General features: G+C 32.2%; 3 protein-coding genes across 6 annotated transcripts; 1 reads left to right on the top strand and 2 right to left on the bottom strand.

Moving 5' to 3' along the window:
- On the bottom strand, positions 1,237 to 2,980 carry LOC109717595 (heavy metal-associated isoprenylated plant protein 28-like). 2 transcript variants are annotated; one of them, XM_020243442.1, is made up of 3 exons: positions 2,828 to 2,980; positions 2,645 to 2,720; positions 1,237 to 1,770 (listed from the first exon to the last, which is right to left on the bottom strand). In XM_020243442.1, exons 1-3 carry the CDS (start codon positions 2,834 to 2,836, stop codon positions 1,397 to 1,399), a joined length of 459 nt encoding a protein of 152 aa, XP_020099031.1. In that variant the 5' UTR covers positions 2,837 to 2,980; the 3' UTR covers positions 1,237 to 1,396. The 2 variants fall into 2 exon arrangements, with proteins under 2 accessions (XP_020099031.1, XP_020099032.1); XM_020243443.1 differs by having other exon boundaries at positions 1,239 to 1,770; positions 2,645 to 2,721; positions 2,832 to 2,979.
- LOC109717510 lies at positions 11,482 to 20,149 on the top strand. 3 transcript variants are annotated; one of them, XM_020243346.1, is made up of 11 exons: positions 11,482 to 12,032; positions 13,284 to 13,336; positions 13,430 to 13,526; positions 13,649 to 13,741; positions 14,883 to 14,963; positions 15,121 to 15,179; positions 17,194 to 17,286; positions 18,753 to 18,821; positions 19,060 to 19,128; positions 19,556 to 19,753; positions 19,841 to 20,149. In XM_020243346.1, the coding sequence occupies exons 1-10, from the start codon at positions 11,676 to 11,678 to the stop codon at positions 19,689 to 19,691; spliced, it is 1,107 nt and encodes a 368-aa protein (XP_020098935.1). In that variant the 5' UTR covers positions 11,482 to 11,675; the 3' UTR covers positions 19,692 to 19,753; positions 19,841 to 20,149. The 3 variants fall into 3 exon arrangements, with proteins under 3 accessions (XP_020098935.1, XP_020098934.1, XP_020098936.1); XM_020243345.1 differs by having other exon boundaries at positions 11,484 to 12,032; positions 15,121 to 15,212; XM_020243347.1 differs by lacking the exon at positions 19,060 to 19,128 and having other exon boundaries at positions 11,488 to 12,032; positions 15,121 to 15,212.
- LOC109717230 (dof zinc finger protein DOF3.7-like) lies at positions 25,245 to 27,207 on the bottom strand. Its single transcript, XM_020242900.1, has 2 exons — positions 26,349 to 27,207; positions 25,245 to 25,814 (listed from the first exon to the last, which is right to left on the bottom strand). Exons 1-2 carry the CDS (start codon positions 26,952 to 26,954, stop codon positions 25,761 to 25,763), a joined length of 660 nt encoding a protein of 219 aa, XP_020098489.1. The 5' UTR covers positions 26,955 to 27,207; the 3' UTR covers positions 25,245 to 25,760.

Here is a 27,468-nt window from a genome sequence, read left to right as displayed (position 1 = left end):
TAGTTGAAATTAAGAAAAATACTTTTCTAAAATTCAATCTCATTAGTAAACCCTAGTGGAAATAAAAATATTTGAAGAATTTTTTCTTTAAATCAACAAAAATATTTTTCTCGTCTAAAAATAAATAAAATATTTTTAAAATTTTAAAGAACATACTAGATATTATCCCTATTTAATATATTGGATAGTTACCGACCGTCCCTAGAGCAACTGGCAAATGGCTCGGTGGTTGGTACCCGAGACTCAAGTTCGAATCCTAATTGATTCACATTTCCAGCTAAGTTTATTTCTAAATGAAATAAATGAAACGGGTAGCATGCTACCTATTTTTCCAAAAATATATATATATATATATATATATATATATCGGATAGTTCTAGGAGGCCCTGGAATCCGGTAAAGTCATACGGTGAATCGTCCACCGCCTTTAGAAACTAGTCAATCATTCACCATGTTTATATTACTATCACTTTTTTTTTTTATAAGTTGTAAAAATTTTTGTAAGGTTGTTAAAATTGTACGGAGATTATTAGAATTTTTTTTTGTGGTTAGAATTGTGTAGATAAATTGTTATGATATTTTAGGTTGTTAAGATTATATGTGATTTATCAAAAATTTTATGCAATTGTTAAGATTATATATAAAAAATGGGAAGAAATGGTAAATCATTCACCATTTTTTTTAAAGAAAAGACGGTATGATTCACAATCTTCTAAATTAAAGACGGTAAACAATTGGTCGTCTTCTAATTGTTCTTCCATCCTGAAGTTGGACAAAATAGAGGCCAAATATATTTTTTACAAGGTTATTTGGCAAATTATAAATTTTTAAAGGGTTAAATTGAAAATATATATATATAGTTTAGAATTTAAAGATAAGCAATAAAAAAAGATAAACTTCAATTTGCCCCCATAATGGTAGAGCGTACCCCGTGGTTCAAAAAGTGGAACTTAACCATTCTATGGTATAGCACATTTTTACTTTGCCATCTCGTGACTCAAAACTTATACTTAATTATATTCTATGATTTTATTTTGTTTTCAAAAAAAATTATATTACTACCATGACGATTGGTTTTTTTGTTGAAAAAAAAAAAAACGGATCTTATGTAGATTTTTCATTTATTATAGCCTTATAGGTTAGGGCATTTAATCTAGAAAACGATTTATCTTAATTTGAAGGCCGAATATGATACACTATTGCAAATATCCAATCATACACCTTATAACTTACTACGAGTGTGAAGTTAAAAAATATATATATATTCCCAATAAAATATTCATATACTTACATAGATACAAAGTGCATTCGAATCGTTCATTTGTCATATCTCATAATCTAAAATATAAAATCACGGTTCAACAAGCATCGCAAACTACTTGTGATCGTATATCTATTACATAATAGAACATCCGTGCGCGTTCTCATCGCTAAACACATCGCTGGCCCTCTCGCCAACAATCCCTGCGTGCGCAGGCGAATTGTGGTACCCATACATGTGGGAATCGTCGTCGTAGCCGTGGTTGTAGTAGTTGTAGGAGGAGGAGGAGGAGGAGGAGGAGGGGCTCGCGACGTAGCTTCGAGCTAGAGCTGGATGGTGATCGCGATGATAGTACTGTTGCGGCGTGAACTGATCCCCGATGTAAGGGTACGGCCAAAACACCGCCCGCCTCCCGGTCTTTCTGACGGCCTTGAGCACCTTCTTCTGGTCGATCCATCCGGTGACCGTGACCTTCTGTTGCCCCATGTCTATCTCCACAGAATCCACTCCTGTTTATTTTGCTAATACTATCAGAATTAATAGTTTATTAAACAATTTATTCAATTCGTATGACTCTAGTGCGTTGCTCTTAGATAACTTTATATATGTATAAACTTATTTTTACAAAGTTTTATAGTTGAATTTAACAATTATTCTAAATAGCTCAGCATATTTGAGATAATGATAAAATATAGAAGGATAATTAATTGATGCAATTTTTAATGGAGGGGGACAGGCACTAAAGTGTAAGAGATTTTTTTTATAATTTAACCTAAATTTTGATAAAATAACCTAACTTTAGAATATTATAAATAAGCATTGCTAGTGTCTAACAATCGGGCAAAAATTTAACTCATATATATAGTGTCAAAAATTTTTGGCAATCAAAATATAAGCTACAAAAACATAAAGGGACAATTGAAATATATAAATTTTCCCTTAGAATATTTTATATATCTATCTCTCCGAACTTTAGATTATTATAAATAGTTATGTATATTTTTTAAAAAAAGTTAGAGATTTATTTCTTAGCTAGTGAATAGGAACCATAGTTTACTCAAAAAGACTTTCTTTTTTTTCCTTCTCCACTTCATCACTCTTAAGAAATGTAGTAATTAAAGACATTCTAGAAGGAACTTAAGTAGATCAAATAACCCTAATTTACTAATAATGAAAGTGATAGAGCTTGTTAGGCAAAATGATTATAATACTAAAATATGATAACTTTTGGCCGGTTCAGAAAGATATTTACGAGTTTTAAAGTTTGCAGGAGTACATAAGATATTTTAAAACTTAGAGAGGTAACTAAATATGCAAATATTTCTTTAATTATCACAAGGTTTAAAAGCGTAGGAACCGAATCCTCGGTTTTTATATGCTGACCTTCGAGCTTCCGAATCGCCTTCCGTATCTTGCTCTCGCATCCGGCGCAGTCCATATGAACGCAAATCTCGACGATCTACGCGAGGAGAAAATAAGAGGAAAGAAGAGAAAACAAAAGTTTGTAATCTAAACTCATACTATTCAAGAAGCAAATTGTTGATCCTACAAACTAAAGAAACTCACCGACGTCATCTTATTATGTTATCAACTACTCTTTCTAATATCACTTCCTCAGTAGTGTTACTCTTCTATTGATGAGTAGTAGTAATTTTGTTATATATGTGCCATGCTATACACTACACATGTATATATATATATAGAGAGAGAGAGAGAAAGAAAGAGAGAGAGGAAAATAAAGAGTAATTATAGGGGAATGAAACCGGGAAATACGGCGACGACTTTAATACAAAACTAATAATTCCCGCCGACTTCTAACGGTCGATCTCAACATTCATCTCCCGCTTTAAGAAACTGTGTAGCCAATGAGAAGGTGCCACGTGCCTAGTTTTTTTTTTTTTTAAGAAAAAACTTTAAATACCACTCCTGTGTTTGGTTTCACACCTTCTCACTTTAGTATCATATGGTTTAAAGTGTATCAATTTAGTGTCCTGTGATTTTATTTTTATCTTTTTATTATTGATTTAATTTTTTTTTGTTAAATCAGTAACAAACTTAAAACTAAAGGGTACTAAAGTGAATATTCGATAAAGCTAAGTGGACTATCTGAATTTTTTTATATAATTTAACGAAATATGAACGGAGAAGCCGACGAAAAGATAAACATAAAACCACATGACACTGACTTAATACACTTTAAACTATAGGATACTAAAGTGAGAGAGTGTGAAACTACAGGGGTGATATTTGAAGTTTATCCAAAAAAGAATGTGGAGTGTGAGAAGTTGAGTCTACTGCATTTGGGGTGCTGTTTGGTTGCTTACATTTCACGCGGTATTATAAGAAGAATTGTATATAAATTTAAGAGATTTATTTCATTTGTCGCAATTGTATTTAGGGTTAATTGCATGCATGCGGCTCGCTGCAAATATATTAAATAGTAGATGTATTCCTACAAAGTTTAACTTTTTATTTTTATTCCTACAAAAATCTTACCGTTTTCAAATATACCCTGACTGTTAGGATCCGTTAGAAACATTATTAACTATAAGTAAAATACTTAACCTTGCATGATTAGCGAATGAGTTAAATTGACATTTTTATTCCTCTTATCTTATTGGGTATAATACTTTTTGGAAGGACATTTTTACATAATTAGGGCTTCCGGAGAGATATATTTGTAAAGGTAAAAATGTCATTTTACTTAACTGCTGTTAAAAATATAAATATGCTCCAACGATAACAAACCAGAAGAGCAAATATGAATATTATTGAACTTTTGTAAAAATAAAATATAAAAAATTAAATTGTACAGAAATATATTTGTTATTCGATATATTTATAAAAAACTTTAATTATGCAATTAACCCTTGCAATTATATAGTACAGTTAGATCTAGTGTTGGAGACCCAACTGCTGCATTTCAAACTATATCTAAATTAGACGGAGTTAGAGCAATGGCCAGGCAAAGGCGGATCTATATTGGTTGGAGTGGAGCCCCACTATAGCTCCTCCCTAAAAAAACCTCCCTATATCTTTAAAATTGAAATCTATTATATAATAATTAGCTCCACTTTGTTGACTAATTGATTTCATTTTATTTTAATAAATAAAGACCGTCTTTTTGCTCCCATGTGACACCTTTGTAAATATTATAAATTTGAATTTCAAGTAAAAATAAGCATCAATTAAATTTTTTTATATTTGTTTTTTTATTTTATATTTGACTCTTCTATGAAAAATTTTCTAAATCTGGCATTGAGCTAGAAATACAATAGTTTGCACGAAAATAAAGTAGATTTCTATTTGAAAAATACCACGCATACACGCAATATATATATATATATATATATATATATATATATATATATATATATATATAGAATCCCGGTACTATCTATTATAACTAGGATTGAGACGTTGTCCTATCAAATCTTTTGAATAATCGACACTCAACAAATGATAATCGCACGTTGAAATTGATCTACACAATTAGAAATATTTAGAAACCAATTTTATAATAATTTGAAATTATTATCAAGTTCATCTTAAAAGTTGAAAAATAAACGGTCATAAATGAATAACCTTCTTAAAATAGAGGTTAGACTTTCTAATTATAATCAGAATTATCAAACATTATCTAAAACGGTAATAAATGAATAACCTTTTAAAATGGAGGTTAGATTTCTTGATTCATAATCAGAACTATCAAACATTATCTAAATAGTATAAAAATTTTTTATCAAAATTCATGCAATTGGATTACTCATATACCGTTAAATAAGCAAACGACTCATATAGAACAGTAATAAAATTGTCGATTTTACGACACTTTGATCACCATTAAATAATTTTAAAATTTATAAAATTTAGTTTCTAAATATTTCAAATACTTTAGATCAACTTCAACGCTTCGATCATCGATTCGGAATCTCGATCATCAAGAACAATTTGATAGAACAGTGCTACTATCCTATTAATAGATAGTAGTAGCCATTAGTACTCTATACTATATATATATATATATATATATATATATATATATATATATATATATATATATATATATATATATATATATATATATATATATATATATATATATATATAATATATATAAGGGCGAATATCTTATGCCTTTACATTTAAAAAAAAAAAAAACACTATTAGGGTTTGTATTTGAAAAAAAAGAGAAAAAATTGATTAGACTAGTATGTATGTACATCAGAAAAAATCTTATTATAACATATAAAAGTGATAAAAATTTGTGAATATAATTTTCAACTAAAAAAATAATAAAAATAATTTATAGTCAGATTATTGGTAAATACAAATGACCAGATAAATTAGACACAGCTAAAAACACCATGTGAGATATTTCTATAATATTTAAAAGATTTACAAATTGAAAAAATAGAAATTTTGGAGACCTACTTTTCATAAAATCAATTACAGTTGATTATCGGATTTTGATTAAACAGCAATTTACTAAATAGATCGCGGGCCCACAGTACCTATGACGTGTCAGTTTTCTACGGGTCCACGTCAGAGAAACGGGTGTTTGCTGTTTGAGGCGATATATTTGCGGGATCCTGTGTCTTTGCTTTAACGTCTATATATTGGGAACTTTCGGTGGGAAAAGAGACACTGACGTGGCGATTGGCCATTGGTGGAAATTTCGGGCCCCACGAGGAATCTCAAATAACAAAAGCGAAACGAATCTCTTTAGTGTAAGCGTTACATTAAAAGATTCGGCTCTCACTCTTTGTAAAAAAAAAATAATAATAATTTCATACGTGTCCCTACAAATATAGTAAAATATTAAATATATTCCTATAAAGTTTAAATTTTATATATTATTCTTAAAAATATCCTGATATTTTCAAATATGTTCCTACTGTTAGAATTCGTTAGAAAAATTTTGTTATCCATATGTTAAATACTTAAATCTGATTAGTTTTTTACATTTTTATTCCTTTATATTATACTGTTATGATTTTTTGAGGATATATTTATGATGGCAAAATTAAAAATATAAACAGTTTGCTAACAATAATAAATCAAAAGAATATATTTGAAAATATCAGAATTTTTGCAGAAACAATATATAAAAGTTAAACTTTGTAGGAATATATTTGTCATTCATTATATTTGCAGGGATCTGCATGAAATTAACCCAAAAAAAAAAAGAAAAAAATGCCACGTGGTCGTGGAATGGATGAGAACGAATATTTATTATTATGTCTTTTATATTTATGTTGACAGGTGAGAAGAACGCTTTTCAGATAAGTGAGTACTATTGCTTAGCATGTTTGTTTCACCGGAAGATGAAAAGAAAAAAGCTAAATTTCAGTGTAAATACTTATTTTTATTATTTAATTTATTTTATTCGTGTTGGACTTGATCTCGAGTAATATCGAAATCAATTAGAAAAAAATAAAAAATAATAAAATATTAATTATTTAATTATTTTCCTTTTTTTTATGTGTTATTGTGAAGCTTTTTAATAAAATAAAAAATGGGATAATAATTATAATATTTCCAAACCCATTGACTTCCTATCAACAAACAAAGATGAAAAAAAAAATTGTCCTAATTTCAGTTCAACTGATAGTCATTTTTAACTTGAAAAATCACTTTATGAGAACAAATTTTGAGTTTCCATGGACAAATGATCACTTTCCATTATCAAATTTTGAAGTTACATTTTAAATTGAAATTCAGTTAAAAAAATGTATTATTTGTGAACAACAAAATAATTTTGCCAAATAACTTTATAAAATCAGTTAAAGAAAATTACTTTCTTGCTAAACTCAGCCAAACAATTTATATTTTTTTATCAAAATCAATTTTTCACTGTAAAAATCACTTTTTCAGAATTTAGACCAAACAGCCTCGTAACGCTTCTTCTAGAAATGTAAACAATATATTATATTAATTTGACAAGATCAACCAAATATGTTTAGTATTTACTTAGTGTTTGTTGAAAAGCAAAAATAAATTTTAGAGCTCCAAAATAGGGCTCACACTTTTGGATAAAAAAGAAAAATATATGTCCTCAAGTATATTATTAAATTAAAACAATAAAAATATATAAAATTAATCCGTACTATAGATCATTTTGATTGGACCATTCAAATATTTCAAAATTTTGATTTTTTTATACTCAATCTTTTAATTTATTTGACTCAGTGATTCTATGGCTCTTCTGATACAAAATTTAAACTAATTTTGTGCTTTATAAATTTATAGTTACCTAATTGGAATAAAGTATATTAATTAAATGAGAAAAAAAAATACATTCAAAATTTGAAGTTAAAAGTTACTATATGGCTCAAATCAAATGAGTTAAAAGCTTAGATAGCAAAATTAGATTTTTTTTTTAAAGATTTGATAGTCAGATCCAAAAAAATGATAGTTATTTTTATTTACTAAAAAATATTTTTATTTTTTTAAACAACTCTATTTAAATAGTACTTCGATAAAGACTCTGTTCAAGCCGGTAAGGCCGTTAGATTAACATTCAGGGTGTGCTTGGTTCACTCCTTTTTAACCCAAGAATCGAAATCGGAATAACCTAATCTGTTTGTAGGTGTTTAGTATATGAGAGTTTTATTTCGATTCCAATTTCCGGATAAATAGGAATCCCCCAATCACTCTTTTTTTCAATCCGGCTTAAAAGGCTAGACTGGAAGTTGAATTCAGGCGGAAACAATACAGTTTATAAAAATATCTCAGTTACATTTTAAATTTTTATTTAAAATAAAATTTAACTTTTTGACTTTAATTTTTTTAATTAAAATATAAATTTAAACTTAGAATTCTAGATTTTGATCTAGAAATTAAATTAAAATATAAATTTAATCAAGTTTTTCGAATTTAATCTAAAATTTAAATTTAAATTTGAATCTAGTTGTAAGTTTGAATTTGAATCAAATCAAAAATTAGTTTTATATTTTGAATTGTCCACTCAATTTTAAATTTTAATTTTTTTTAAAAAAATATATACTTAAAATTTTGCGTTATCATTTCAATACTTTGGTGATTTTTTAATATTTAATTTTATGTTTTGAATTTAAATTATAAATTTAATTTTATGGGGAGCCAATGTTTTACCTATGGGGGGTGATCATTCTCGGGTCGGGTTCGGGTTTTAGGTTCGAATATACTTAATCGGGCTTAATCGGGCCTTGGCTTAATGAGATTTTGAACCTGTTTTTGGGTTAAGATTGTAGCCCAATGAACAAAATTTTACCTTACCATTCCTATTTGTTTGCCCATAAATAATTTTTCAATTAAAAATAATTTTCGTTGAACTAAAGTTTAGCGAAAAATTAGGACATATTTGGTTCACTTATTTTAGAGAGCTAGGCTCCAAAATTATAGTAAATTAGAGAGTTAGGCTCCTATACTTTCGAAAGTATGAAAGTCTTTATGTTTATAAATTATTGTCGATTCTGGGACATCCGATTCGGCGATCAGTTCTATTAGACATGATTTACGCTATTGGAACTATTTAGAAATCAAATTTCATAATTTCATTGCCTAGTGACTGAGTAATCGCAAAATGAACGGCTGAAAATAAAAATATCATAAAAGATAATGATAAAAAACTCAAATTTCAACTCAGAAGTATTGATCTTATTATTGATATTAAGTAGAATTTTTTATTAAATTTTCATACAATTTGGATTATTTAAACCGTTGAAATTAAAAACATGCCACATCAATCGTTAAAATAGTCATTTTTAAGACTTTTTGATCACTTGATAAATGATGTCGATAAATTATGAAATTTGATTTCTAAATAGTTTCAATAACGTAGATTATATAGCCGATCGTGGAATTAAATCTCCTATTATAAAAAACTATTCATAAATACAGAAGCCTCAGTACTTTTGAAAGTACAGAAGATGTACACTAAAAGGATCAACAGTGCAATTCGCACAAAAAAAAAAAGAAGAAGAGTTAATAGCAGTGTTGGTCTCCCCCCTTTTTCCAATTTTTTTAAAAAACTTGCCTCAAGAGTTTTTTTTTTTAAAAAAAAAAAATATACAATGAAGTTTTCAACCTTTTTCGTTTTATTGTAATTAAGTGCAAGTCATTAAAATATATGTTAATTTTGAGAGAATGCGTTATGGCAGTGTCATATCAGTGTCAGCTAAGCACTTGCAATGCCGGTTAATTATATTATTTAAATTTAAATCTAAATTTAAATTTAAATTCATATTTTTAAATTAAAATTTTAAATTTACTTTATATTTTGAAGTAAATTTTAAATTTTAATTTTATTATGATATTGTATTTGAATTTTATATTTAAATCCTTTTTGGATTTAAATTTCAAACGTAATGTGATTTTGGGTTCAAATTGTAAATTTAAATTTAGATTTTACACTTGATTGTAAATTCAAACTTAGATTTAAAATTTCAGTTTAAATTGTAAATTTAAGTTTAGATTTTGTGTTTGAATTCAAATTTAGAGTCAATATTGATTTCGAATATCAAAATTAATTTTAAAATTTGAAATCAAATTCCAAATTCAATTTAAAAGTCAAACTAATAATCTGAATCCTAATTCTAATTTCTAATTTATTTAAATCAAAATTATAATTTTAAATTCAAATTCAAACTTTTAATTTTAAATTAAATTTTAATTGCACCATTGGTCTTCAAATTGTAAAAAAGCTGCTGGTGCTGGGTGGCGAACTAGAGCTAACCTAATAATGTAAATTTTATCAAACTTAAACGGCTATTTTAGCAGCTGAAATTTTACTGTAATAAATTTAAAAAATTGGAGATTTGATTAAAACAAAATAGGTTGAAAAACAAAAATAAAATATTTTAAAATATGGGAAACAAATGGTTCAATTATACCAAAAAATAAAAGCTATTCGTAAACTCCAAAAAAGGCGTATAATATACATCCCATCTTTTTTATTTAGGATAGTATAATTTTTACTAGTCATATCTATGCAAATACAAAAAAAAAAAAAAGGAAAAACTTCAAATACCACCCTGTGGTTTTACACTTTCTCACTTTAAGGCCTTGCGGTTTAAAGTGTATTAATTTAGTACCATGTGGTTTCATTTTTTTTCTTTTTATTATTTATTTTACTAATTTTTTTTATTAAATTAGTGATAAAGTTAAAACTAAAGCGTCTAAAGTGAATATCGATAAAATTAGGTGGGGTATCTAAAATTTTATATATATAATTTAACGAAATATCAACGAAAAAGCTGACGAAAAGATAAAAATGAAACCACAGGATACTAACTTGATATAGTTCAAATCATAGAGTAATAAAGTGAGAAAATACAAAATTATAGAATGGTATTTAAAATTTACCCTAAAAAAATTTTCACGTTAGAGTTGATGTAGTGTATATCATACGACGGGAAAAAAGGAGCTTTTTTATAAAATTATCCTCTAAAAATTCAAAATTGTCAAAACAATTCTGTCAAAATTTTATTTAAAAAACCAACTCTTCTTTCCCCACATGGGCATTACGTCGGAATTTTACTATAAAGACGGTGAATGATTCACCGCCTTCACATATATATAATGAAGGTGGTGAATGATTCACCGTTTTCATAATATATATGTGATTCATTCATCGCCTTCATTATATATATATATGTGAAGACGGTGAATGAATCGATTCACCGTTTTATCTGTGTTGCACTTCAGAACTTAGACAAATTTTAATTAATTTGAAATATTTTGCACTAAAGACGGTAAATCATTCACTGCTTTCATATATATATNTTCACCGTTTTCATAATATATATGTGATTCATTCATCGCCTTCATTATATATATATATGTGAAGACGGTGAATGAATCGATTCACCGTTTTATCTGTGAATTTTATTTGAAAAACTAACCATCTTTTCGCCACGTAGGATTTTTACTATAAAGGCGGTGAATCATTCACCGTCTATATATATATATTATAAAGGCGGTGAATGATTCACGGCTTTCATTATATATATGTGAAAGTGGTGAATCATTAACCGTCTTTATAGTAAAATTTCGACGTGGCGCCTACGTGGCGAAAGAACGATTATTTTTTTAAATAAAATTTTGATAAAGTTATTTTCCAAATTTTAAAATTTTTTAGGGTCATTTTATAAAAAAGTCCGAAAAAAAAAAATGTATACGTAGCATTGATAAAAATAAATAAATAAAAAAGTAAAGAAATAAAATTTGAAGTGATCGAAGGCGAAGGAGCGAGTGGAGCTGAGACGAGACACTTCGATCTTGCTTCCATCCTACATTTTAGCGCCCCTCTCTCTCTCTCTCTCTCTCTCTCTCTCTCTCTCTCCGCTCTCAGTAGATATTTTCCATACCCCGATCCCCACCTCGGCGGTGCGCCGTCGCCGTCGCCGTCGCCGTCGCCGTCGCGCAGCCGATGGCCTTGGTAAGCGCCGCCGCCGCCTCCGCCGGAGCCCGCCGCGTCCCCGCGCGCGCGGACTCCTCCTCCTCCGCCGGAGACGGCGCGGGCGCGGGCGCGGGGGCGGCGCCGCCGGTGCGGAGGACGCGCGTGGTGCTCCCGCGGGGGAAGGCGCTCAAGTGGTCGACGGGGGTGGCCCCGGGCGAGTACGGGGGCCCCCCCACCACCACGAAGCTCCGCAAGTACTGGGGCGGCCGCGGCGACGAGGACCCCGTCACCGCCACCGACGACTTCATCTGGAACAAGGAGTTCCTCTCCCGCATGCGCCGCCTCCTCCGCGACGACCCTCCCAACCCTAACCCTCCTCACCTCGCGGTACTCCCCGCTTCTTCCTCTTCTTCTTCTGCTTCTTCTTCTGCTTCTGCTTCCAGCTACATTCACATACATAATAGAGCGAGCCCTTGACAATCAGAAAGAGTCTTATTGGGGGAAATATTTTAATAAACTTGTAGTAGTCATGCGTAGCAGCGCGAACGACAATCGTAAAAGTCTAGAGCTTTTGGCTGTAGCAAGAAGCAGCTGGGATGCGGTTCTGAGGCTAGGCTTCTGATTCTACCACAGAGAGAAGTTACTGGGGCAAACATTTTAATACAGTGCTCTTCCAGCTTTTTGGACCTTTGCAAGAATGAAAGTTGGTGCTTTTAGATACCATAATTCCAAACTACGCAGTAGTCGTATGTAAAAGAGCGTTTGACAATCGGAAAAGTCTGAGAGTTTGAAGCTTTTTGCTGTAGCAAGAAGTGGCGGAGAAGTGATTTTGAGGCCCAAAAGTAGAACTTCTAGTTTTGCTATAGGGAAAGTTATTAGGAAAATAGTTTAGTATGATGCTCTTGCAAATAGCACTTCTAGGACTGCGCTTTCAACAAAAGTAGTGTGCCGTGCAGTAGGGAGGGATGTTTATGTTGTTGACATTGTGCTTTTATTTGTACAAAAACTCTCCAATGAAATTTAAACTTTACGGGAGTTCCTACACTCTGCGAACAAATTATAGCTGGAACTGGGGATGGTTCGCAGTAACTTGAGTTTTCGTTTAGGTGGTTTAGTCATTGTATTCGTGGACAACAAAAATCGTGCATTTTATTCTGCTAATTGGACAAGTTTACAAACTCCTTAATTTGGTATATATAACTTTGAGATTTTGAACTCTCTATGATTAATCTTGGTAGCAAAGCTGAGAAGAGAGTTGTACTCATTGTGAAATTTGTGAATTTCAAACTCTTTATGCTCGCTTAATGCTGCTGTTTTCTTTATCATTTTCCCTCAGTTAAAGAGACCTTACGGCTGGTTACTTATCAAAGCTAGTTTTTTGTAAGTCTACAAGTGATCAGGGATACTATAAATAATGAAAACGATTAGTTCTGTTTAATATTCTATCATCTGTAAATAGGGCGTACGAATTGTTGTAGAAACTTATGCTCAATGTAGAGGTTGACCCAAAAAGGAGTAGAATGTAGAACGTGAAAATACTCTTGGAGTTCAACATCGTACAGTATGATAATCTCTTTTAGTGTTTTCTATAGTCTTACAAGAATTTGTACTTTCTAATTCGATGGTTAATTTGGTCAGAAGGAGGAGGACTCGGGGTTTCTTAGCCTCAATCGAGCCATGAGCCTCAACAGGTTCTTTTATCTTCCCATTGTTTGCTCTTTTACTGCTAATAAGGAGTTATTTTGGTTCTTTGTTTATTTACTTATTTGGAAGAGATCTCACAGCGTGGAGATTGATTTGAGTAAAGAACTGAGACCGCCGTCCAAGCCGGTGTTGGAACAGCAGGTGGAGGCTGCACGGCTTGGGCTTTCTGCTGCAGAAGTAAGTTCTTTATGTCGTTGACTGTAAAATTGAGATATTTGCTCGAAATTGCTTTTGTTGCAGTTTTCTTTTTTATTGAATTATGTTGTGGCCAATGCTACATAATTGCATTTTTGATTCAGAGTAGTGCCGCTAAACCAAGATGGAGATTGGTCCCTACAAGAAGGGAACAGGCGAAATGGGACAGGGCAAATAAGGCAGCCACTGGTGGTAGCGTAAGTTGAAACCATCCCTGAAATGTCGTTTTCATTTCTCTTTTCCTTATCAAGCGTATCCTTAGTTTAGCAGAATATTTTGTTACGGCAGTTGCAATTTTTTTTTTCCTAATTGTTCTACCATTTTATGTTGCATGTGCTTGTTCATTTTGCTGATCACTAATTGTCCTTGAATCTTTCTTAATAATTACCTAGTTGAGGCTCTCATTATTTATGTCCTTCCATATTGTACTAAAGAGGATAGTGTAGATTGCTTTTTATGCGTATGCTTCTTTGCTTTGCAACTGTCAGATTTGTTATATACTGAGGATTTTCAAATCCTTAGAAGTGGTCTCACAACAGATTGCCATACCATAAATCTTTTCAACAGTTCTGCCTTAAAGGAGTTTGTGCTGTTTAAGAACTTTTAAGGAAGCGAGTTAATGTTTCGTTGCCTCATGATTAGGGTTGTTAATTCAGTTTGCTGCCTACAAACAGCTCGTGTTTGTCTTGAAACTTAGCTTGACAAGGTCTCCCTAAATTGGATCTTAAATGGGGGAAGCTTGAGCTTAGATTATCTTGCTCATGCTTGGCTCTACTTAATCTTGGAAAAACTTAAAGAGATAAAAGTTATATAATACATTACATATATAAATGGTATGAAAGAAATTTCTTAGTTTATGATTACTCATGCGGTATGTTGTTTAATGTTATACAAATGTAATTCTAAATGATGAATTCAGTTTAGCAATATATGTATGATAAAAGCTACATAAATAAAAAAAAAGTGATCTCATTCTTGAGGCAAACATTTAATGAGCTGTTTGTGAGCAGCTCGAGTCTGACTCAAGCTTGTCTTGATTATAAATGAGCTGACCTTGTACTTAGCATGTTTGTGTTCATCTTGTTTACACAAATTCTGTGTCTAACAGTTTGTACCTGATTTGTGAATCTGATGGAAATGAGTTTGAATATATAGACACCTTATGCATTCCTGAGGGAATCATGGTATCACTGTTCATTTCAGAAAAAAAAAAACCCGAAAAAAGGAAGAAAGAAAGATAACCTTATGTATCATGGTAATATACAAAGTTCTTTTACTTCATTAATTTTTTGATAGAAGTCAATGAATATAACTTTCGTGTTTATTTTTCTTAATTAGGATGTCCTACTAAGGGAATCGAGGAGGGAGCGGGGGGACCCCAAAGTGTTGGAAGCTCAGTCAAGAGAGCAATATTTTAAGGTCTGTTCTCTGTTAGATGTTGTCTGAATCAACTTTATTTTCCAGATTTTCAATCATCTTTATGATAGCTTATAAATATATACTATCGAAAAATTAATCAAATCTAAATCGTTCCTTAAGCGTAAAGCAGTTGTCAATAACAGTAATAATTTTACAGCTGAAGCAGAAGCTACAAATCCTCACCCTGGGTATTGGTGGTGTTGGTGTTGTCTCAGCGTATGTTTCCTACTCCCCCGAAATCGCTGTTAGGTATGCTGCAGTTGTTGCCATAATCTTGTAATCCTGATTCGCCGGTATATACTTTTGTCATAATTAAATGTGAAATATCAATCTGTTACCTGTTGCTAATGAGGTATTATAAATGACATTTATTTCAAGAGCCAGGAGAATAGTTATCATTCAAAGCATTCTATTGTGATCTATAGATATGGTGAATTTGGAGCTTTAGGATAAATTGTGACTTGCAAGGCATAGCGTAAGCTTGGGATATAGAGTTCTCTATTTAGAACCCAAAACACTTTAATGTAACTGCAGGTGCTAAAAGGCCAATATAGCAACTAAAAGATTTGGAAATCCATTTCTTGTTGATCAAATCTTTCCTCAGACCTTTCTTGACTGTCAGATTGCAGCTATACAAAGCATTCCTTTTGGACGACTTAATATGTTAGTCAGAAGAAGGCTTGAGAATGTTTTGTTTTGTTCCAAGACATGGCTTTTACATCTTATAATTGGTGTCCTATTGTTCATATTTTAGATTTACGACTATTATACTCCGAAAGACACTCTTTAGTTTACATCCTTCTTGTACATGTAATCACAGGGAAAAGCGTTTGAAGAAATAGGATATAAATGTCTTTTGTATTTGTAATAGTTAGCTACAAAAGAGTTTCCAAATTCTGTCATCCCTCAAACACGATGACAATAATTATTTAATAACATTTAACATATAGGAAACAACAAGAAACATGACTACTTAACATGATCCAAAAGTGCTAAGAAACTAACAAAACACGTTCATTTTTCTTGTGAAGTTGATGTATATTTCTAGTTTGTGGAGATCATAGAAGTTATCAACATTGAGCTCTTTGTAACAATTGATGTTGTTGTTTTCTTACATAATTATGTGAGAGGAGCTTCATCTCCCCATCATATAATATGCTAAGAGATTTCTTTACTTTTTATGATTAATACTGTTCAGCAGCATCATGTTTAATGTCGTCCGCACTTGTCGTCTTCTGATCAGGCTGATCTTCCGAGCCTTGAGCATGTATATCCTTTAAATAAACCACATTTATGAGTAATGACTTTTTCTATTGCATCATATAGCATTAAGTTGATTAAGCGTTTTCCTTTTGTAGATATTTGGAACTTGTTTAATCCCTTGGAAACAAAATTAGCAACTTTTGAATTCTAATTTTCCATGATGTTTAAGTTGTTTTTGGAGTAGAAACATGCTTTTATTATTACTTTGTTTGAGCTGACAGCCTGACACTGAAGAGCACAACTTTGAGTATTGTGCTATATTTTCTGTTGAACAAACAGAGGCTTGCGTAATTTACTTTCTTTAACAAATCTATTTGGTATAGTTGTATAATAGTTAGCACATTACATAATCCTTATCCTATCTCAAGCCTTTTGGGATTCATTCTGGTTAAAGTTGAATGCCTAGTTCGTCAACTGATTAAAACTTATGACAATTAGTAGTTATGTAGAAAATAGCGTCTTGTTTTCGAAGCAAAAATGCATAGATGGCTTTGTATTAAATTATGCTACTTCGAAGGACAAATTGTAGATCCAAAGAATGAACCGAAGTTGGCAAAAATATGATTTAGTTTCAGAGAACTCAGTGCAAGTAGCATGAAATGGTAATAAAGGGAAGCAAACATCGCATGTATACATATTGGAAACGAGATTGTGCAAACTAATGATGTCTTTCATAAATTCAATGAATGATTTGCTTATTTATTTAAATACTTGACAAATCATTTGACCAAAAGGTCTATAAGCAATCTAAGTTGTTCCATTATTCATAGTATTCTGACCTTTTCTAGGAACTAATAACAAGCTGCTGTTTTCATGTAACTAAATAATATACTGGCTGCCAAGAATTGTAAAATACCATTGCTATACTGGAATATAGAACCTGTAATGTTAAATGATGTAATTAGCACAATCTCTTTGCCACCTCCCCTTCTCTTTCTTAATATCATCTGATCTGTACTCTTTTCAGCTTTGGTGCTGGTTTGGTTGGTTCCCTAGTGTATATGCGTATGCTGGGCAATAGCATTGATTCCATGGCAGATGGAGCTAAAGGACTAGTCAAGTATGTGCACCCTATTTTTAACTAGTGGCAGAATAAATCTGTTTGATGTACCTTTCATCTCGTGATAGTTACTCAGATTTTTGCTATCTAGTTAACTTTATAGATCTTCATGAATTATTCATCTTAATTGCTCTGATTTTCAGATAAAGAATGCTATTATGAGGCTTTCTCCTTATCTTTGATTTACCTTATGAAGCTGGAACTTCTAGAGATGATTTTCCATTCATAAAAGATTTTCGTCCTAGGTTCCTTTGAAGCCAAATTTCTACATTTAGTAACTCCTACAAAAGAAATAGGGTAAATGTACAGAGACCACTGGAAATATAGCTTTTGCATGTAGGTGCCTGAACTTTCAATTTTGGCTATTAAATCTTCTAAACTTTATCAAATAGTTCAATAGGCCCCTCTCCTCCAGTGAATTTACTAAAGTACACAACCGCTTTGGTTGGATGTCATGCACATAATCCTGTAAGACTTCAGAATATCAATAAATCTATTTTTTCTTTTCCGATTTTGATAATTAAGGATGACAAGTGAAGAATAGGTAGGTTGAACCATACTTCAATTTTTTTTTGTTTTCCTTACATGTTAAAATATAAAAAATAAATTTGTTTGTGTTTTATTTATAAAACTATAAAATAAATTTGTTTGCGTTTTATTTATAAAACTATATGCAATACATACGACCAAAATGAGCGCAACATTTTTGTTTTTGGGTGGTAGACAACGTTTTGATCGGATGTCATGCATATAATCCTATAAGACTTCAAAATATAAAGAAATCTATTTTTTCTTTTCCAATTTTGATAATTAACATGACAAGTGTAGAATAGGTTGAACCATACTTCAATTTTTTTTCACTTTTTTTGCATGTTAAAATATAAAAAATAAATTCGTCTGTGTTTTAAAGCTTTATAAAACTATATGTAATACATGCGACCAAAATGAGCGCAACATTGTGGGTTTTGGATGGTAGGCAAAGAAAGGGGGAAGATAGAACAATAATTGTGTAATTAATAACTTTAAGTTGAGGGGAGGGTCCTATTGAACTATTTTATAAAGTTTAGGGGTTGTAATTGCCAAAATTGAAAGTTCAGACGCCTATTTGCAAAAGAGCTTAAGTTCAGGGGGTCTCTGTACATTTCACAGAAAAAAATATTATGTGTAATGCAAATGCTAAGAAGATCCAGATACAGTAGACATCGAGAGATATGAATGTACAACAGACTTTTGCAAAAGTGTCTCAAAAAGTTCTCTGCGTAGTGGACACAAAGAAGGGCCACATAAGCGTAATGTGGTTGGCTTTCTCTTGAGCATGTACTACCAGTTTGTAGATGCTCAATAGTTAATGTATTGCATGTTCACATGTAATAACATAAAAGTTAGGGGTTTAGTCATAGCGTACTTGATTTAGATTGAATTTATGTTTATGAAGGTTGAAAATTTATGTCCACTGAAAACTGCAGGGGTGCTATTGGACAACCAAGACTGCTAGTTCCGGTTGCTCTGGTCATGATGTATAATAGGTGGAATGAGTAAGTACCCACCTTAAATATTTTATAGATATGCTTGTTGCGTGTACTCAACTCTTGGAAAACTTGGTTTGAGGGATTATTTAGGCAAAACATATATGAACACCCACAGAACTAATGATTTGAGATTATGATTATAGGTGATTTCGATCTACTTCCCTTAACATCAGTTTTGTTTTTTCTATATTTTATTTGGTCCCGCAACTAATGTATTACCTGATTTGGGAAAATTCCTTTTAAGACTGTTTAGGTGGGGGATGAAGTGGGGATACAAGCAGATATACCCACCACCCCACCAAACACAACAGAGGTTTGTGCTATCATGATTTGAATTTAAGTACGCAACATATATTTATATTTTGGTAATTACTATTCCGTGCCCGTTATTGAAATCTGTTCTCAATATCGTAGAATCTGATGTAACTTGTGGAATATCATGCAACTCTTTTGACTGTACCTTTGCAAGTTGATCAAATGATGCATTACTTTAGGATATTAAAATGACCTATAGGTGGATTGATAGCATACTAACATTACTTTGGAGTTCAAATAAAGCTAAAGAAGCTCCGGACCTATATCAGAAATAACCTGCAGTTGGAGTTGTAGCTGTATATTTTTACCCTTTTTTGTGCGCAATTGAATCAGTGCTGAATTTGCACTAGGATATTATTTCATTGTACTTTTAAGCGAATATTTGATGCTTCTTATTTCCTCTGTCTACTCTCTTCCCATGCCAGGATTCTAGTTCCAGATTACGGCTTCATGCACCTGGAGCTGATACCAATGCTTGTCGGCTTCTTCACTTACAAGATCGCCACCTTCGTCCAAGCTATTCAGGATGCCCTATTTGTAGTCGAGAATCCACGAGTATGAACACCACCCTTTATCAAAGCAACAATCTTGCATTATGAACAGCCTTTTTATGTATATAAAAGGTGAGATCTGCTCCCGCACTTAATATGGCACATTTATTTTGAATTTTTCGGCAGTTTATGATCTGAAGTTATGTTATACATTCACAGGTTTATAATTTTGGATCACTTTGGAGAGAGAACTCATGAGGTAGAATCGATAAATCTCGAAAAGTCCGGGTGATCTCCGCTTTTCGAATTCTTGATTTCCAGTTAAGTGAGAATATTTTATACGAGATAAGTTGATTATGGATGCTATATAACAATTGACATAGAGAAATTCTATTGAATTAGAATACCAGTACTAATGGCAATTTCTGAGTTTTCATTAGGGTAAATATACTGAGACCCCCTGAACTTTAGCTCTTTTGCAAATAGGCTCCTGAACTTTGAATTTTGACAATTACATTTATTAAACTCTATTAAATATTCCAGTCATTTTGAGCAGATTTGTGCACATAATTTTGTAAGACTACAAAATGTAAGGAAATGCATTTTTCTCTTCCAATTTTGATAATTAACCATGGCGAGTGGAGAGTAGGTTGAACAAAGCCTCAATTTTTATCGTTCCTTTACATCTTAAAATAGAAAAAATAAATTGTGTGTTTTAAAGCTGTATAAAACCATATGCACTCAAAAAGCTTTTTTTTTTTTAATTTAATTCTGTTTTCATTTGAAGATGTTTGTAGGTTTCTAACCCTAAAGTAGGTGGTGGTAGGTGGAATAGTGTTTGATCCAAAGGCTATTAGTAATCAAAAAGTAGATCCAATGGCTAAAAACACACAAGTATCACTTGGGTGATACTTGTAAAAGTATTCTAGGCCTACTCTATATATATATATATATATATATATATATATATATATATATCCTAGTTATTGTTGGTTTTAAAGTTCTTCGAATTGCATAAAATCACTATTGAGAATTCCAAAAGCATGTTAGTTAAAAAAGAAGAAGAAGAAGAAGGATCATTTGTACACGATTTTACAAGTTTTGATGGTCAAATTTGTACCTTTAATTAAAGTTTGCAGGAGTATATAAGCTATTTTCATAGATTGGCAGTGATAGCATTTCTCTTTCTCTAGCTTACGCATAAATTGCACGTCTAGTCCTTCAACTTTAAGTCGCGTTTCATTTTGGCCCTTAAACCTTTTGATTTAGATATTCCAAATCCTAAACTTGTTATATAATTTAGTCTCTAAACTTTTGTCAGTGTCTATTTTAGCCCTTATTTTAGACTACAAACTCTTGCTTGAACTTATTAGTTCATCTATTCATTTGGACAGTAATTATTTTTGTTTTAAAAGGAAACATTGTGACTCAATGGATGATAGGGTTGAAATATATAATGAAAAAAGTAGTCGATAAATACATAGATAATAATTTATCCCCGACTAAACTGAAACTCTTTCACAAGTGTAGGGATCAGCGAGTCGCGCTTGAAAGTTTGAGAATCAAAGTGAAACTTGGCTGAAATTTCAGGTACTACTGGAAAAAAATTTATCCATAAAATTAGGCTACATTACAAAAGGCCACATGCATTTTAGCTCATCTCAATTACTTTCTATACTAAAAGTTGTGTCAATTTCCCTCCTATATTTTGCTATTGTCTTAAATATGTCTAAAAATTTCAGAATGATTGTCAAAGACAAACTTACAATGATGATTATTATATATACATATATATATAGCGTAGGTATTGTGTGCTATTCGGAGCACAGAGGCCTCCGTGCTCCTAAGCCGTTTTCGATGATGGAGTTTCCGAATCGACGATCGGCTCCGTTAGACTTGATCTAGCGTATTTGAAGTATGTAGAAAATAAATTTTGCGATTTTTCAATATCATTCACCTCGCGATCGGAAGGGTTCAAAATCAACGGCTGAAAATAAAAATATCACAAAAAGTGGTGATATAACACTAAAATTTTCGATCAGAGATGTTGATATCGCAGTAAATAGTATAAAGAATTTTCTATCAAAATTTGATCTGATTTGAATACTTTACACCGTTAAACTTGCAAACGATATACATCAACCGTTAAAAATTGTTAATTTTGAACCCTTTCGATCGCTAGGTAAATGATATCAAAAAATCGCAAAATTTATTTTTTAGATACTTCAAATATACTAGATCAAGCCTAACGGAGCCGATCGTCGATTCGGAAGCTCTATCATCGAAAACGGCTTAGGAGCACGGAGGGCTCCGTACTACTAATAGCACGTAAGACCTACTCCATATATATATATATATATATATATATATATATATATATATATATATATATATATATATATATATATATATATATATATATATATATATAAAATAAGAAATTAATAACTACACATATAATTATTTTTTTTAAAAAATTGATGCAAATTATTATGAGAGTGCTAAGTTACAAAATTTAGGGGGGGACCATGGCCCTTTCTAGTGCCCCCAGGTAGAGTTAGTTATATTCAATGCAATAGAATTACATAATTAGATAACATTATTCAATAGACTATCAATTTTAATATATATTTTTTAATCTAAGTTGTTATCCATTTTTAACATTGAGAATTAGATGAATGTTGATAGCGTAGAATAAAGTGATGTGCCAACTCATTTCAAATTTGTTAATTATTCCAAAAATTCCGAATCTATTTGAGATAATAGCGAAGTATAAAACAGTGCATGGACAAATGAAACTGGGGTTAGGGATTTTGTTTTTTTTTGGGGTCCCCCATCCCTCTCTCTCTGCAGATAAAGTTAGTTGCATTTAATGCATGCATTAGAATCATGTAAATTAAATATAATTGTTTAATAAATCATTCATTTTCATAGTAATGCATGGTAAAGTAGGAAATATGATTTATCTAATTTGTTATCCATTTGTAACATTACAAATTATTCTAAAATTCAATAATTATTCTAAAATTTTAAGTCTGTTTGATACAATAATATAGTATACTACAATAACAGTGCAATTTTTAGTGCATGGTAATAGCTTAATTATATTATACTATACTGTATGTTATATATTCTTTTGATATAAAAAAGAATAAAATATATTAAAAATAATTTGATAGAAGCTTTACATGAGTCTATATAGAAATGTCAACGGGTCGGATTCGGGGCGGATTTTTAAAAATCCGAACCCGAACCCGACTCCAAACCCAAGACCCGAATCCGAACCCGAACCCGACGGATTTTAAAAATCCATATCCAAACCCGAACCCGACCAAAAATCCGAAACCCGAACCGGAACCCGAACCCGAAAATTTGAACCCGAAATAATTATTTCTTTTTTCAATATTTCAAAATATTATTATATTAAACCTGAATTTTTAAAATACAAATTCAAATTTAACATCAAATTTATATATATATATATATATATATATAATACAAAATAAATTCGGGTTCGGGTTCGGGTCGGGTACAATCAAAATCCATATCAGAATCTATATCCGTCGGGTTTCTATTTTTGATATCCATATCCGAATCTATATCCATATCCATTGGATATATCTGTTTCATTCGGTTTCGGGTTCGGATAAAATTTCGGATATCCATACCCATTGACATCCCTATGCATAGAATTCATTTTTTTATTTTCTATTATTTAACCGGCTTCTGTTAATAAAGTCGTTGGATTTTGTCTAAATAAAATAGATTTGTTAACAAAATGTAAAGATTGGCAAGAAAAATACAGGATCTAAAATACAGTATAAAGATTGATAAAACAATAATACAATGATGTATTTGAAAAAAATAATATGATATAGCAAATAAAAATAATACTGAAATTATAGGGACTTTAGCATATTTACCCTTTATCTTAAAATTGCCAAAATATTCTTCTAAATCCCAAATCCGGTAAATAAACCCTAGGGATTTGGGGATATTAGAAGAAATTTTTGAAAATCAATAAAAATAATTTGGTCAATTAGGAATATCATATATTTTTAAAGTTTTATTAAATGGTATATTAGATATTATCATTTTTATAGTCTAGTAGAGAGTAATTAAGCCATAAATCGAGCCTGGCTAGGGCATTTTGTAATTTAGCCCATAAAATTATGGTAATATTGACAATATATATATATATATATATATATATATATATATATATATATATATATATAGAGAGAGAGAGAGAGAGAGAGAGAGAGAGAGAGAGAGAGAGAGAGTTCGGCTATTATACTATCAATAGTACAAAGCTCTTAGTATTATCGAATTTTCTGCCGTTAGATTCACCCTTTGATTATTTTCGTCCGTTAGATCATACTATTCAATCAACCACTCGCTCAACCCTGAGGGACCACTATCATCCTAATCGCACATTCTTTTATCCAATGGCCGAAAACTTGGTAGTACAAAGCGCTTGGTATTATAAATAGTATAGTGGCATAATTCTATATAATATAGAATTCGGCCACTATACTATCGATAGTACGAAGCTCTTAATACTATCGATGATGAGTTTCTAAGCCCCATCATCGAAAACAACTTATGAGTACGAAGAGTTCTATAATTATAAAAGTATAGTAATTCTACCTTTGTACTTATAAGTTTTCAGCCATTGGATGAAGGGATGTATAGTTAAGATGATAGTGGTTCCCTATAGGGTTGAGTGGTCAAAGGGTAATATGATCTAACGGGCGGAAATGGTCAAAGGGTAGATCAAACGTCACCCCTAGGGTTGAGTGGGTGGTTGGTTGAATAGTATAATATAATGGGTGGAAATGATCAAAGAATTGATCTAACGTTACCCCTATAGGGTTGAGTAGGTAGTTGGTTGAATAGTATAATTTAAAGGCTAGAGATGATCAAAGGATAGATCTAACGTCGCCTCTAGGGTTTAGTGGGTGGTTAATTGAATAGTATAATCTAACGGGTGAAAATGATTAAAGGATATATCTAACGTCACCCCTAGGGTTGAGTGGGTGGTTGGTTGAATAGTATAAAGTAACGGATAGAAATGATCAAAGGATAGATCTAACGTCACCTCTAGGGTTGAGTGGGTGGTTAGTTGAATAGTATAATTTAACGGGTGAAAATGCTTAAAGGATATATCTAACGTCACCCTTAGTGTTGAGTGGGTGGTTGGTTGAATAGTATAAACTAACAAGTGGAAATAATCAAATGATAGATCTAACGTCAGAAAACTCGATAGTACGAACTTGGTACTATCGATAGTATACTAGCTGGACTATATATATATATATAATCCGGCTACTCTACTCTCATGAGTATTACCTTCTTTGTATCCATGAGTTTTCGACCGTTAGATCTACCATTTTGACCATTTCCATCAATTAGATCATACTTTTCAACCAACCACCCACTCAACCATAAAGGATCACTATCATCTTAACCGGGGATCACTATCATTCTAACCCTATATCCCTTCATTCAACGGCCGAAAACTTATGAGTACAAAAGGTTCAATATTCATAAAAATATAATAACCCTAATATTTCTCTCTCTCTCTCTATATATATATATATATATATATATATATATATAGTTGAGCTAAAATACTATCAAAAGCACCAAGGGGTGGGTGCTTTTGAGTGTTTAGCTGTTGGATGGAGAAATGTAGGGTGAGATGATGATGGTAGGTGGAATAGTGTTTAATCCAAATGTTATTAGTAATTAAGAAATAAATCCAAAGACTAGAAACCCGAAAGATGCTTTTGAGAGTATTCTAACTCAATTATATATATATATATATATATATATATATAAAACGTCGCCGGCTAATTATAAAAGGACAAAGAAAAAAAAAATTGATGCCGAAGAAAAATGCTAACGCTCGAGGAAAAAAAAAAAATCCAAAAACAAAACACTGTTTTTCGCCCTAATCTAAAAGCAACAACCCAACGAATTGGGTTGACTTTTTCAACTGCACAAGGACAAATTAATAAATGCCACGTGTCTCTTAAAAAAATATGCCTTTTTAATTTGTCTCTTTTCTTTTTCTGAGTCTTTTTCTTCAAATTTTCCGTGCTCAAAAAACGACAATTTTGTTTTGAAGTATTCGTTACGTTTTTTCTTTTTTTCTTTTTTTCGGGGGGTGGTGCACTGATTCTTTGAACTGAGACAAAAAAAAAAAAAAATATATTAGAGAGAAAAAATTTAAAAAAAATAAAAAAGTGTTAATTTACTAACATTAGTTTCAAATTTTTGTACAATTTTACTTTTTGTTAAAACAAATTCGCTATCATGTAAAAAAAGAAAAAGAAAAAAAGCTATCATGTAAAAATAAAAAATAGAGATTGGCCATACCGTCGATATCAAATGTTATTATCGGGTGATAATTCTCATCGAAGTTAAAAGACCTTTTCAATTGATTCACACATTAAAAACGAGAGACGGAGACGCATTCTCTTCGATCTTCAGATTGTTGGGATGAATAAATAGCAGGATCGATAATCTTGTTTGTTTGTTTGTGTGCAGAAGTAGTGCAAAATAGGAAAAAGAAAAAAAAAGCATTAATTAATATAAAAATAAAAAAAAGAAAGAGGCGAAATTTCTCCATATATGTTCACAGAAAACAAATAGAAATAAGAAAATAAGAAGTTAAAAAAAAAAAGAGAAAAAAAAAAAGGTTTCCATGTGCGAGGCTCACATGGTAATCGATCGCTAATCGTTGTTGATGATGATGATGATGATGATGATGATCGTCCTCGTCCTCGTCCTCGTCGTGAATCTTGGTCAGCCGAAGCGGGGGGCGGCGGAACCGCGGAGCGATCGGGCGGGGGAAGCAGCGGTCGGGGGAGGGGTGGGGAGGGGACGGGCCTTGCGGCGGCCGGCGCCGACGGGACGTTGCGGGGGCGCCGCCGGCGGTCCCAGTTAGCTGGCGGCAGGACTTGCAGAAGTGCCGCGGCTGGTTCACGTTGTAGTTGTTGAAGTAGCAGAACTTCGTCTCCCGGCTCCGGCACCGCGGGCACGGCAGCGGCGCCGAAACCCCCGCCGCCGCCGCCCCCCCACCACCCCCTCCGCCGCCGCCTCCAGACTCCGCCGAGGACGATGGCGGCGGAGGCCGCGCCGCCGCCGCCGCCGCCGCCGCCGACGCCGAAGCCGCGTCGTCGTCGTCGTCTTCTTCCTCCTCCTTCGGGGGCCGATCGTGGATCACGGCCCCGAAGAGCTTGATCACCGGCGCCGCCGCTGCTGCTGCTGCTGCTGCGGCGGCGGCGGCGGCCTCGCCTGGCCCCATTTCGACGTGGGCCATCATCGGAATCGCAATCGATATCGCAATCGCAAGAGAGAGAGAGAGAGAGAGAGAGAGAGGGTTTAGGGTTAGGGTTAGGGTTAGGGTAGAATTTTGATGGAGGGGGAAAGGAGGGGGAAAGGGGAAGGTGGGGTGGGGTTGCAACTTGCAAGGAGAAGAAAGGGAGGAGGGGAGGAGTGGAGAGGGTTATATAATCACAAGGGAAGGGGTATTATTATTATTATTATTATTATTATTATTACTAATTAATATATAATACTTCTTTCTTTCTCTCTTTCTTTCTTTCCTTCTGGTGGGTGCATTTACTTTTCTTCTACTGCTGCTGCTGCTCTTTTTCTTTTTTTACTTTAATTTTTTATTTTCTTTTGGTACATTATATTTTTGGTCCTCACACTACAAGCAGTGTGCGACGCTTTGATCCGCAAGCTTTAATTTATTATAATTTTTGACTTAAATTTTTTAATTACTGTAACTATATTCGACGATTCAATCAGTTCATTAACTACTGACTTATTTA

This window comes from Ananas comosus, linkage group 11 (genome assembly GCF_001540865.1).
Source record: "Ananas comosus cultivar F153 linkage group 11, ASM154086v1, whole genome shotgun sequence".
Classification (NCBI taxonomy): Eukaryota; Viridiplantae; Streptophyta; class Magnoliopsida; order Poales; family Bromeliaceae; genus Ananas; species Ananas comosus.
This window is presented reverse-complemented; position numbering and strand designations above follow the sequence as displayed.

Coding starts and splice junctions, on each gene's coding strand:
- LOC109717595 (XM_020243442.1), bottom strand. Junction 1,771..2,644: donor GGCGATTCGGAAGCTCGAAG/GTCAGCATATAA, acceptor CAAAATAAACAG/GAGTGGATTCTGTGGAGATA.
- LOC109717230 (XM_020242900.1), bottom strand. CDS start 26,954: ATGATGGCCCACGTCGAAATGGGGCCAGGCGAGGCCGCCGCCGCCGCC. Junction 25,815..26,348: donor GATTAGCGATCGATTACCAT/GTGAGCCTCGCA, acceptor TTTTTGTCTCAG/TTCAAAGAATCAGTGCACCA.
- LOC109717510 (XM_020243345.1), top strand. CDS start 11,676: ATGGCCTTGGTAAGCGCCGCCGCCGCCTCCGCCGGAGCCCGCCGCGTC. Junction 13,337..13,429: donor CGAGCCATGAGCCTCAACAG/GTTCTTTTATCT, acceptor GAGATCTCACAG/CGTGGAGATTGATTTGAGTA. Junction 13,527..13,648: donor TTGGGCTTTCTGCTGCAGAA/GTAAGTTCTTTA, acceptor TTTTTGATTCAG/AGTAGTGCCGCTAAACCAAG.